Genomic DNA, 12,639 nt, shown 5'->3' with positions numbered 1-12,639 from the left:
AATTGATTTTTTAAAAAAATTTAAGAAAAGAAAGAACAGTAGTATTTTTATTTACCCACATTTTGCCATTTTCAATGTGCTTCTTTCCTTTTTGTGGACCTGAATTGTTATCTCTCCCTCCAGCCTGAAGAATTTTCTGTAGCATTTCTTGGAGTAAGGGTCTCTTGGTTACAAATTATCCCAGCTTTTGCTTTTCTGAAAATGTCTTTGTTTCATTAAAATTTTTGAAAATTGTGGCAAAAATACACATAAAATTTACCATTTAAAAAAGTTACCATTTTATTTTTTTAAATTAATTTATGTTTTGGCTGCATTGGGTCTTCATTGCTGTGAGTGAACTTTCTCTAGTTGCGGTGAGCGGGGGCTACTCTTCCTTGCGGTGCACGGGCTTCTCATTGCAGTGGCTTCTCTTTGTTGCGGAGCACGGGCTCTAGGCACGCAGGCTTCAGTAGTTGTGGCACGTGGGTTCAGTAGTTGTGGCTCGCGGGCTCTAGAGCGCAGGCTCAGTAGCTGTGGCGCACGGGCTTGGTTGCTCTGCGGCATGTGGGATCTTCCTGGTCCAGGGCTTGAACCCATGTCCCCTGCATTGGCAGGTGGATTCTTAACCACTAAGCCACCAGGGAAGCCCCAGATTTACTATTTTAAAGTGTACAGTTCTGTGCCATTAAGTACCTTCATATTATTGTGCAACCATCACCACCATCTATCTCCAGAACTTTTTCATCTTCCCAAACTGAAACACCATCCTCATTAGACACTCCCCAATAGAATAGAGGGCAGACTAGAGCCCAGAAGTAAACCCATGCATGTATTGAATATGATCATATGAGTTTCAACAAGGATGCTAAGACCATTTTATGGGGAAAGAAGGTTTTTCAACAAATAGTGCTGGAACACAGTATTGTAAATTAACTATACTCCAATAAAAATTAATTTAAATAAATAAAATTAAAAGAAAAAACAAGTAGTGCTGGGAAAACTGGATCTCTACATACCAAAAAAAAAAAAAAAGGAAGTTGGACCCTTACCTTTACATATACAAAATTTAACTCAAAATGGACGAAAGAACTAAGAGACCTCAGAGATGTAACTATAAATACCTAAGTGATCTAATTATAAAGACCTAACAACTAAAACTGTAAAACTCTTAGAAGAAAACAGGAGAAAACTTCATGACATTGATTCAGCAGTGATTTCTTGGATATAACACCAAAGCACAGGCAACAAAAGTAAAAATCCATTAACTGGACTACATCAAAATTAAAAACTTCTTTTCATCAAAGGACACAACCAACAGGGTGAAAAGGCAACCTATGGAGTGGGAGAAAATATTTTCAAATCATGTATCTGATAAGGGATTAATATTTCAGAATATGTAAAGAACTCCTACAACTCAACAAAAAAACCCCAATTAGCCTGATTAAAAAATGAGCAAAGGAGGGACTTACTTCCCTGACGGTCCAGTAGTTAAGACTCCACACTTCCACTGCAGGGGGCACAGTTACGATCCCTGGTCGGGGAACTAAGATCCCTAGCAAGCCGCGTGTTGCGGCCAAGAAATAAAAAAATTTAAAAAGTTAAAAAAAAAATGGGCAGAAGACTTGAATAGATATTTCTCCAAAGAAGATATACAAATGGCCACAAGCACATGAAAGAGTGCTCAACACCATCCTTAGGGGAAATGCAAATCAGAACCGCAAGAGGAAATAACAAGTGTTTTTTGAATGTGAAGAAAAGCAGTATGTTACTGGTTGGTAGTGTCTTTTATAGTGCAAAATAAAAATAGTAAAAAGAAAAAAAAGGAAAATAACAAGTGTTGACGAGACTATGGAGAAATTAGAATGCTTTTGCTGCTACTAGGAATGTGAAATGGGGGAACAGCCACTGTGGAAAACAGTATCCAGTATTTCGAAAAACTAAAAGTTTCAGGGCACTTCCCTGGTGGTCCAGTGGTTAGGACTCTGCGCTTCCAATGCAGGGGGCTCGGGTTCGATCCCTGGTCGGGGAACTAAGATTCCACATGCTGCATGCTGTGGCAAAAAAACCCCAAAGATGAAAACCCTAGAAGTTTCAGATTTGCAAGATGAAGTGTGTTCTGGACGTTGGGTGCACAACCGTGTGAATGTATCTAACACTACTGGATGATAACACATAAAAATGGTTAAGATGTTTAATTTTATGTTATGCATATTTTACCACATTTAAAAAATATTTGAGAGAGAAAAAAGTACACGAATTCCAATTTCCAGTTTTTGGTGATAATGAATAATGCTGCTGCTGCAGACATTCTCATACAGGTTTTTGTGTGAACATAAGTTTTCCTCTCTCTAGGGTAAGTATCTAGAAGTAGGATTGCTGAGTCATAAGATAAGTGTATGTTTAACCTTACAAGAAACTTGACGAACTGATTTTTGTAGTGGTTGTACATTTTGTCACACCAATGTGTGAAAGCTCCAATTGTTCCACATTGTCACCAGCACTTAGTATTACCGTTTTTTCCGCTCCGTTCTAATGGGTGTGTAGTGATGATCTCATTGTGGTTTTAACTTGCATTTCTTAATGTCTAGTGATGTTGAATCTCTTTTCCTATGCTTATTTGCCATTTGTATGTCTTTTTCGATGAAGGGTCCAGATCTTTTACTCATTTTGAAAAATTGAGTTGTTTGCCTTGTTTCATTGAGTTTTTTTTTTTTTTTTGCGGTACGCGGGCCTCTCACTGTTGTGGCCTCTCCCGTTGCAGAGCACAGGCTCCGGACGCGCAGGCTCAGCGGCCATGGCTTACGGGCCCAGCCGCTCCGCGGCATGTGGGATCTTCTCAGACCGGGGCATGAACCCGTGTCCCCTGCGTCGGCAGGCTGACTCTCAACCACTGCGCCACCAGGGAAGCCCTCCACTTAAGTCTTGAACCCTCAAAGTCATCCACGAGGGTTGGAATCAGTTTCTTCCAAACTCCTGTTAATGTTGATATTTTGACCTTTTGCCATGAATCTTATTGGCAGCTAGAGTGGAGAATCCTTTCCAGAAGGTTTTCAGTTTACCTTGCCTGGATCCATCAAAGGAATCACTGTCTATGGAAGCTACAACCTTATGAAATGTAGTTCCTAAAAATCAGACTTGAAAGTAGAAATTACTTCGTGATCCACAGGCTGCAGAACGGGTGTTAGCAGGCATGAGGATGTTAATCTCATTACATCTCCATCAGAGCTCCTGGGTGACCAGGTGCATGGTCAATGAGCAGTACTATTTTGAAAGGGTTCTTTTTTCTGAGCAGTATGTCTCAACTGTGGGCTTAAAATATTCAGTAAACTATGTTGTATACAGATGTGCTATCACCCAGGCTTTGTTTTTCCATGTATAGAGCACAGGCAGAGTAGATTTAGCCTAATTCTTAAGGGCCCTAGAAAATCCAGAATGGTAAATGAGCATTGGCTTCAACTTCAAGTCATCAGCTGCGTTATTCCCTGACAAGGGAGTCGGCTTGACCTTTGAAGATGTGAAGCCAGGCATTGCTGACTTCTCCTCTTTAGTTATGAAAATCCTAGATGGTGTCTTCATCCAATATCAGACTGTTTTATCTGCATTGAAAGTGTTGGGTGTAGCCATTTTCATTAATCATCTTAGCTAGGTCTTCTGGGCAACTTGCTGCAGCTTCTACATCAGCTTGGTGTTTCACCTTGTACTTTTATGCCATGGAGGTGGCTTCTTTTCATTAAACCTCATGAACCAACCTCTGCCAGCTTCGGACTTTTCTTCTGCCGCTTTCACACCTCTCTCATCCTTCCTAGAATTAAAGAGCGTTAGGATCTTGCTCTGGATTAGACTTTGGCTTGAGGGAATGTTGTGGCTGATTTGATCTTCTTTCCAGATCACTAACTTTTTTTTTCAAACCAGTAATAAGGCTGTTTCGCTTTCTTATCATTTGTGTGTTCATTGGAGTAGAACTTAAAAAAATTTTATTTATTTGGCTGCGTCAGGTCTTAGTTGCGGCATGCATGTGGGATCTAGCTCCCCGACTGGGGATTGAATCCAGGCCCCCTGCATTGGGAGTGCAGAGTCTTATCCACTGGACCACCAGGGAAGTCCTTGGAGTAGCACTTTTAAATTTCCTTCAAGTATTTTTCCTTTGCATTCACAACTTGTCTGTTTGGTGCAAGAGGCCAGCTTTCAGCCTAATCTTAGTTTTTGGCATGTCTTCCTCACTAAGCTTAATCATTTCTAGCTTTTGATTTAAAGTGAGAGATGTGCGACTCTTCCTTTCACTTGAACACTCAGAGGCCATCGTAGGGTTATTAATAGGCCTGATTTCAATATTGTTGTGTCTCAAGGAATAGGGAGGCCTGAGGAGAGGGAGAGAGACGGGGGAACGGCCAGTCTGTGGAGCAGTCAGATCACATACATTTATTGATCAAGTTTGCCATCTTAGATGGGCGCAGTTCGTGGTTTCCCAAGACAGTTACAATAGTAACATCAAAGATCACTGATCACCATAGAAAAAATAATAATACTGAAAAAGTTTGAAATATTGGGAGAATTACGAATATGTGACACACAGAAATTAAGTAAGCAAATGCTGTTGGAAAAATGGTGCTGGTAGACTTGCTTGATGCATGGTTGCCACAAACCTTCAGTTTGTGAAAAAACGTCAGGGACTTCCCTGGTTGTCCAGTGGTTCAGACTCAGTGCTTCCAATGCAGCGGGCCTGGGTTTGATCCCACATGCCACACTAAGACCCCGTGTCAGTGTGGCCAAAAAAAAAAAACCCCAAACCACCAGTATCTGCAAAGTGCAATAAAGTGAAGCAAAATAAAACAAGGCAGGGGACTTCCCTGGCGGTCCAGCAGTTAAGACTCCGTGCTTCCAATGCCAGGGACTCAGGTCCGATCGCTGGTCAGGGAACTAAGATCCCACGTGCCACATGGTGCAGCAAAAAAAAAACAAAAAACAAAAAAACAAAGCATGCCTGTACTTTCTTAACAGTGTTAGATCTTCCCAGTCTTCTTTTTTTAAAAATAAACTTATTTTTGGCTGCGTTGGGTCTTCGTTGCTGCACACGCGCTTTCTCTAGTTGTGGCGAGTGGGGGCTACTCTTCATTGCGGTGCACGGGCTTCTCATTGCGGTGACTTCTCTTGTTGTGGAGCACAGGCCCTAGGCGTGCAGGCTTCAGTAGTTCTGGCACGCAGGTTCAGTAGTTGTGGCGCACGGGCTTGGTTGCTCTATGGCATGTGGGATCTTCCCAGACCAGGGATCGAACCGGTGTCCCCTGCATTGGCAGGCGGATTCTTAACCACTGTGCCACCAGGGAAGTCCCTTCCCAGTCTTCTGATCTGTGGACAAGGATGTCTTTTTGTTTATTTAGGTGTTTAATTTCTTTCAATTATGTTCTATAGTTTTCAACGTACAAGTCTTGTACTTCTTTTGTTAAATTTATTCCTAAACATTTTATTCTTTTTGATGCTGGCCTGTGTGCTGTTTAAGCAGGGTGACTTCATCATGAACATAACATTTCGGAAAACCATCTGTCTAGAGATTAGGTTCTTTGGTTGGAAAAGAAGCCTGGAACATACCTTTATGATTCCTGTTTTTTCCCCCTTTCAGTTTTTAGTCTGTATTTTGAATTTGGTTGGAATAGGGCCCTGTGTCACAAGGGCTTCTGTACAGTGAGAGAGAGCCAGGATACGGGGAAGGCAGGCTTTGGAATCCAGCAGACCTTTGGCTTTCTCTGGCTGTGTGACCTTGAGTACACATCTGAGCTGCCCTTTTCTCATTTGTCAGTCTTTGGAGCTGTTTTTGAGGATTCAGTGAGCTAAGTAAATGAAAAAGCACCTGGCTGCTGCTTGGCCCCCATTGGGCTCATTTCCTAGACTGATGTCTCAGAAACAGCCCAACTGGAAACTTGGGGCTCCTTTTAGCGCTTCTGAACTTTTCATTGTGATAATTTTCAAATACACATAAACATCGAAATCACCTTCCTGTATTCCTGACTGTGGATTAATTCACATCTTCCCCCTCCTTAGCACTGCCTCTGGCCTGGCGAGGACAGCCTGTTTCCCCTCCCCGTTTAATTTCTGCCCCCACTTTCTCCTTGCCACACTGGGGTGAAAACGTTAACACTTCAGTCCAGCTGTCTTTAGCCAAAGAGCCTAGGACTATGAACGCTGGGAATTTACTGCTTGGAAATGGGTTAGAATCCTAACTATTTCCCTTTTGAGGGCTCAGATCAACCCTGGGCCCCTAGTTGTGGGGACCATTATGGGGCCCTTTCTGTAACAGGCACTCAGCATCTTCTCTCTGGTCTCAGTCAAGTGGACCTGAAGCTGGTTTTCCCACTAGGATCTGATTCTTCACTCCTCTGGGCAGGGTCCCTCCTCACCCCTCTCTACCGCTTCCCATTCATCTCCCCCACAAGGTCCAGTTTCATGCTACCCTTCCCGGAAAACTTCCCGATTCCCACCAGCCAGAAGCTTTTACCCCTGCTGCCTGTGTCCCCTGCGTAGACCACTGAACACTTTTCTGTTTTATCTTGTTTAAGCATCATTCTGTCTTTTCTTCTAGATCTCGAGCTGGCTAGCCTGAGGGAAGGGCTGCACCCTGTCCACGCGTGTTGTCTGGCCTGGCACAGGAAACAGGTGCTGCACGTACATCTGCTGGACCACTGACCTGAGGCAGGTGGACACCTGTTAACATTTTCTGGGGTGGGCGCCGATTAATGCTTAGTGTGCGGCTTCACCGCACATGGAGGTACTGGTTATTTTTCCTGAGACAATGTAAAATAGTGGAAAGGACAAACAGGAGTCTGAATTATGGTACTTGAAGAGAGTCTTCTTTAGCCCTCAGCAGATGATCGAACATAGTCAGTGTAGAAGCTCCGTGACAGTAACAAGGAAGACCTGCCGAACGATGCCAGAGCAGCTCACTCTCAGTATTCTTCTGAGTTTTCAAACTTGTTCAAAGCCGACGTAATGTTCAGTTCGAGGGAGGACTGGTAACCTCTCTTCAGTGCCCAGCACAGTATCAGACTCTGCGTTGTCATCTCTCTCGGCCTCCTGGGTTTATTTCCACACGGTTTCCTTTCCTACAGCCTCATTCCCCTGACGATTTCCTGACTGGCAGGTAGCAAAAACAAAGTGTAACAGAGAATAGGGATGTACTGTCAGCCCAGCTCCAAGTGCTTTTTCAAGGAGTTACTTGTGACTTAGGCAGATATGACCCCTCTTAGGTGCTCATTCTTAGCCCTGTAAGATGAGGGTGATTGGAAGACCATGAGGTTATCCACAGGGGACCACAGAAGAAGGACCTGTATCAAGCTGATAAAGGCTAATTAGTATCAATTCCAATTGATAACATTTAGCTGGTATTTGTGTTTTCCCCTGAACTTTGGACAAATTTACCAAAATCTGTTTTTTAAAATCTATTTTATCACAAAATCACTTCACGTAACAGTTAGGGAGGGCTGTAAGCTAGTGCTTGCACGCCCCCTCACCAACCTGAATCCTACACATCAAGCATGCAAACTGAGGCATTCTAAGATAAAGATGCAAGAAGTGAAACAAAGTCAGGTGTCTGTCTCACACAGTTTATTTAACAATAGGTAATAAGAAATCAAATTTAACAGTCTATACAGTGATCCAAAGTTCATATTTATAAGTAATCAACTTTAATCTCATGATTTACAAGTTGAGGGTTTTTGCTTTCTATTTTCAAGTTTTACAGAAAGTGTGTGTGTGTGTGTGTGTGTGTGTGTGTGTGTGTGTGTGTGTTGGGGGTGGACAGGGTAAGGAGGAAGAAAGCAAGCAAAGAAGAAACCCCAGGGACATTTTGCATGTTAAAATCATCCCACTGAAATTGTTTCTTACCCTCTTTTTAATTTTTTCCTTTGTTAGATGTAAAAATAACGAAAAAAATTCTTTCAAGAAACAGAACCACAATATATAATACATCAATTTGGCAGCTGCCCCTGTATATTTTGAAAAAGTCATTTTTCTCTCTACATGTACAAATTACTTTAATACTTGAAGTTTTTACGATCAGACTTACGGAATAGAAAATTTTCTGGAGCACAAAAGTTGACTTGAGGGGACTTTTTTTCCTTTTTTTTTTTTTAAACATTTTTAAAAGAATGAACATCTTTGCACCCAGAGAAAAAAATTGGTATTTTAATATATATTTATATATATTTATATATATATAGAATGTAATTTTAAAGTAACATTAACCCCTTTTGTCCTCTGGTTTTAGAAATGTTCTTTTTTAACTCTTCCATAAAGTGAGGAAAATAGGGAAGAATGTCAACCATCTGCACCAGTAAATAATAACTATTAATATTACATATTTTCATTAATTTAAAAAAAATAATAAAACCTATTGGAGGTGCAAGGCGGGAGCATGTGGTTGGCTTCACAGACCTCAGCCTCCTCCCAGTGCACACTTGAACCAAACACACAAGGAAAAAAAAAACCAGGCTGGTGGGGACCAGCCATAACAAAAATAGATTCTTTGTGTTCTATCAATCACCCCTCAGGTTCATTTCGCATGTTTGCTTTAAACCACAAACAGCTACCACGCAGTTCTTGTGTGTTCCAAGGAAAATTGTCTTTTAGCCTAAGAAAGATTCAAAAAAATTGTTTTCAGTACAAAAAGTCTTAAGAGAAAATAATTTTTTTGCTCCCAAAATACTACAAGGTGTCTCTAGTGTATGTCTAGTGTACTCTGTGAGAGGTTTGAATTCAAGTCTGAGTTGTCGGTGCTGAGTCCCAGGTCCGTGGCGCTGGCACCATGGAGGTTTGCCATGCCTGGATTGCTAGTCAGCTGAGAGAGCATCGAATTCTGGTCCGGGCTGGCAAAATGCCCTTGTTCCATGGGGTTGCCCTGGGCAGCGACCAGTCCAGGATGTGGAGAACTGGTCTGTGGGGAAACGTGGTGTGGAGAAGGCTGAGGCTGCATCCGTGGGGAAGGACTGGAGTGGGGGGGCTGGGACTGTGGCCGCGGAGAAGGAACAGGCTGGGGAGACCGCACTTGATTGGAGAGAGATGGGATCTGCTGGCTTGGAAGGTGCGGGGACTGAGCCTGACTCGGGAGCATATGCTGCTGGGGGCTCATGGGGTTGGGCTGAGCGGGTGACCCCATCTGTTGCTGAAGGAGTCGCTGCTGATAGGCCTGCAGGCCAGCTCCTGCCTCTGCCCCCAGGGCCTGGGGGAGCTGGCCCAGCTGGCCCCCGCTCCCTTGCTGCAGGTGCTGCATGTGCTGCTGCATCCGGGGCGGCGGCGGCGGCGGCTGGGGGGCAGGGTAGCCCAGGCCCTGGGGTGGCTGAAACTGGCTGTGGCTGGCCAGCCCAGGCCCGACTCCTGGCCCCGCTCCCTGCTGCTGCTGCTGCTGCTGCTGCTGCATCAACTGCTGCCGCCTCAGAATGTCTCGGAACTGCGCCGGCATGGTGCTGTGATTCATGCTCATCTGCTGAGCCTGGGGGCTCATCCCCCCCATGGGCGGCGGGAGCTGCTGCTGTGGCGCTTGCTGCTGTGGCAGGCCGGCCCTCTGGACGCCCGCCTGCATGGGATTCAAGTTCGGCATGGCGGGGCTGGAGTGGACCCCCTGCTGGCCCGGCATGGCGGGGGGCTGCAGCCCTGGCTGGCCCTGGGGCACGCCGGGCTGCCCGGGGAGGGGCTGCGGATTGGAGTTGGCGTACTTGGCAGCCCGCTGCTTGATGAACGCAGCCAACAGCTGGGGGTTGGCGTGAAGGATACTAAGCACCTGTTGCTGCTGCAGGGGGGAGCTGGGAGACCTGAGAGTCCGCAGAAGGTTTTGTAAGGCTTGTTGAGACACAGTGCCCGGTTTGAGAGGGCTCACACCTACCTGGCCCAATCCCGGTTGGGGAGCCATGTTCAGGGGCTGACCATGCTGTGACACTGACATCATGGCTGGCCTGGGCATCCCGGGCTGCAGGTGCTGGGGCTGAGGCAATCCTCCTTGGGCCCATGGTGGTGGCTGCTGCATCCCTGTGGGCCCCACCCCTGGCTCCAAATGCCCGCCGGGACCTCTGGCCATGGGGGGTGCGTTCATACCCATGGGGGCCATCGGCGTCATCTGGGGCATCTGGTGCTGGATCGGCCTTTGAAAAATTTGCACATGGGCCATCTGGCGCTGCGTCTCGGCTGCCCTCTGAATCTGCATCGCCATTTCCACCGCTGCAGGAGGGGGTCCTGGGAGGGGTGGCTGAGCAGTCTGCGGAGGGGTCGGGGGGGTGACCTGGCCGGCTGCCTTGCCCTGGGACACCGGGCCAGCAGCCTGAGTCCTGGGCAAGTAGGGCGGCATGCTGGCGGGAGGGGTGGGCTGGGGCTGGGAGGGGGGCTGGGGTGTCTGCGGGGTGGTCGGCTGCTGGCCGGTGGGCGTGGTCGGGGTCGCAGGCGTCGGGGAGGGCAGGCCCTGCTGCTGCCCCACCACGCCAGCCCGCTGCATGCTGGCCATCCTCCTGCGGAGCATCTGGGCTTGCTGGAGCCGGTGCTGTAGCTGCTGCTGCCGGAGCTTCTGCTTGATGTTGAGGCAGAAGGGCACGGGGCACTTGTTCTCCTGGCAGTGCTTGGCGTGGTAGCAGCAGAGGGCGATGAGCTGCTTGCAGATGGGGCACCCTCCGTTGGTCTTCCGCTTGCAGCCCTTGGTGTGCTGCACAACCCGCTTCATCTTCTGGCAGGAGGGCAGGGAGCAGTTGGCATTTCGGCACTGGCAGGCGTGGACCAGAGACTGGATGCACCGCTGGATGCTCAGGCGGCGGGAATCTCCCGGGCTCTGGGTGGCCGCGGCCTGCTGGTTGTTGCTCTCGTCATCTAACCCGAGACCGAGTTTCTCCATTTTGTGGTCATGGTTTTTAGTGTTATAGCAGGTGATACACAAATCATAATCCTGGGGGAAGACATAGGTGCAGGTCAACTCTCCAGGATTAAAGTCATTCAAAAGTAGTTACATACTCTGCTTGGGCTAAAAAGCCCCGTTTTAGAGAAAGCCTCTAATCAACTACTCAGATTTGAGACCAGGCCCCACCCACCCCGTCCTGGTTACTCACCAGTGGCCCCGGAGCCCAGGAAGGCCCTCCAGGCCTGCATAACCTCTGTCTGAATCGCATCTCAGGCACCTGGAAGCCCCCCCGCCCCTCCCCTGCCAGGGGCCTACCTCGCACACGGTGCAGTGCCAGCGCGTCTCCACGTGGTGCTTGCACTCGTTGCAGGTGTAGACGAAGCGGTCCTGGCTCTGGGTGTGCAGCTCCACCAGCATGCACGTGGTGGACCACTGGGCTCTTCGGAGTGAGGAGAACTCCAGGTGCTTGTCCCTTGCGAGGGTGAGAAAGGCATCCCGCCCGTCCATCAGGTCGCAGGGGATGAGGGGGTCGGGATCAACGATGGGAGGCAGGGAGTTGGCGGCAGGGCCGGCGATGAGACGGATCACAAAGAAGACCTGCAAAACAGACAGTCTCATCCTGACTCTGGCGCTAGAGCACCACGGGGCACTGGACCAGATGCCGCGGACGGGTGGGCCAGGCTGTGCACCTGGGGGGCCAGGACACCTGGCTTAGTTTTATGACCACCTCGCAAGGTTACACGACATGGCCCTCTTTCTCCTGCTTCACTACCTCTGTGCTCTTCTCTGGGACTTGTCTACGATGGGCCTAAAGAATCTACATCTTATGTTTTCTACCTCATTCAATAATTTTTTCAAAAGAAGACTGGTCGGGTACAGCACCGTACAGTGGACATTCTGCCTCAAAGTGGTCTACTTTAAGATACAATCCATGATTTAACCTGACTCTAATCATAAGGAAACAGAAAAATCCAAATTGAGGGACATTCTATAAACAATTGGGCTGGAGTCTTCCATGTCATGTTAAGAAAGTAAGGCCAGGAACCAAAACATGGCGACTCGGCATGGAGCAGGAGAAGCAGGCCCGAGACGGCAGCAGCGGGCGAGGTTCCTGAGCGTGAAGCCACAGCGCGCTCACACAGAAAACGCCCTCCTTCCTAGAAGGGACTTGCTGCAATAAAGATAAAGAAAATGTAGCAGAATGTTAACAGCTGGTGAATCTAAGTGAAGGCTATGGGAGGGCACCTTCTATATAACTTTCCTGTAAGTTTGGAGGAAAAAAAAAGTTGGTAGGGGTGGGAAAATTAAAAAAGCAAAACCTCCTTCATCCTTGCTACAGAAACAGCAAAAGTTGAAGTTTGTTCACTGAAGTTTAAAGACACACAACCACCATTAATTCCCATAACCACTGGTGTAAAGGCTGCAAGAGGAAGCTCGGATTATATATGTAATAATAAAATGTAAAATGGAACCTTCAAGAGATCAAGAACTTGTAACTGCTGTATTGCCCACTATATTCTACCAGTTTTTCAGAGGCTGAAAATCTGTGCAAACTGGCAGTAACATTTGTTATATACTTGGGCAGCAATGCTGGCATAAAACAAGAGTCTAGAAAAAGAACACAGGGACTTGCCTGGCAGTCCAGTGCTTAAGACTCCGTGCTTCCACTGCAGGGGGCGTGGGTTCGATCCCTGGTCGGGGAGCTATTAAGACCCTGCATGCCACACAGTGTGGCCAAAAACAAAAACTTGAAAAAAACAAAAAAAAGAAAACATAGGACAAGAGTGCACACACTG

The 12,639-nt window shown here is 46.9% G+C and overlaps 1 protein-coding gene across 1 annotated transcript in view; it reads right to left on the bottom strand.

Annotated features, from left to right (window-relative positions):
- Positions 1-7,560: 7,560 nt before the first annotated feature.
- Positions 7,561-12,639, bottom strand: part of EP300 (EP300 lysine acetyltransferase) — a 73,493-nt gene continuing 68,414 nt past the window's right edge. Inside the window, exons 30-31 of the mRNA XM_082665753.1 lie at positions 11,159-11,440; positions 7,561-10,891 (exon numbers count right to left, since the gene is read on the bottom strand). Coding sequence (XP_082521879.1) covers positions 8,687-10,891; positions 11,159-11,440 — 2,487 coding nt within the window. The 3' untranslated portion in view covers positions 7,561-8,686. The remainder of the gene's footprint in view (positions 10,892-11,158; positions 11,441-12,639) is intronic.

The sequence above is a fragment of the Grampus griseus genome, assembly GCF_964374135.1.
Source record: "Grampus griseus genome assembly, chromosome: 11".
NCBI classification, from domain to species: Eukaryota; Metazoa; Chordata; class Mammalia; order Artiodactyla; family Delphinidae; genus Grampus; species Grampus griseus.
This window is presented reverse-complemented; position numbering and strand designations above follow the sequence as displayed.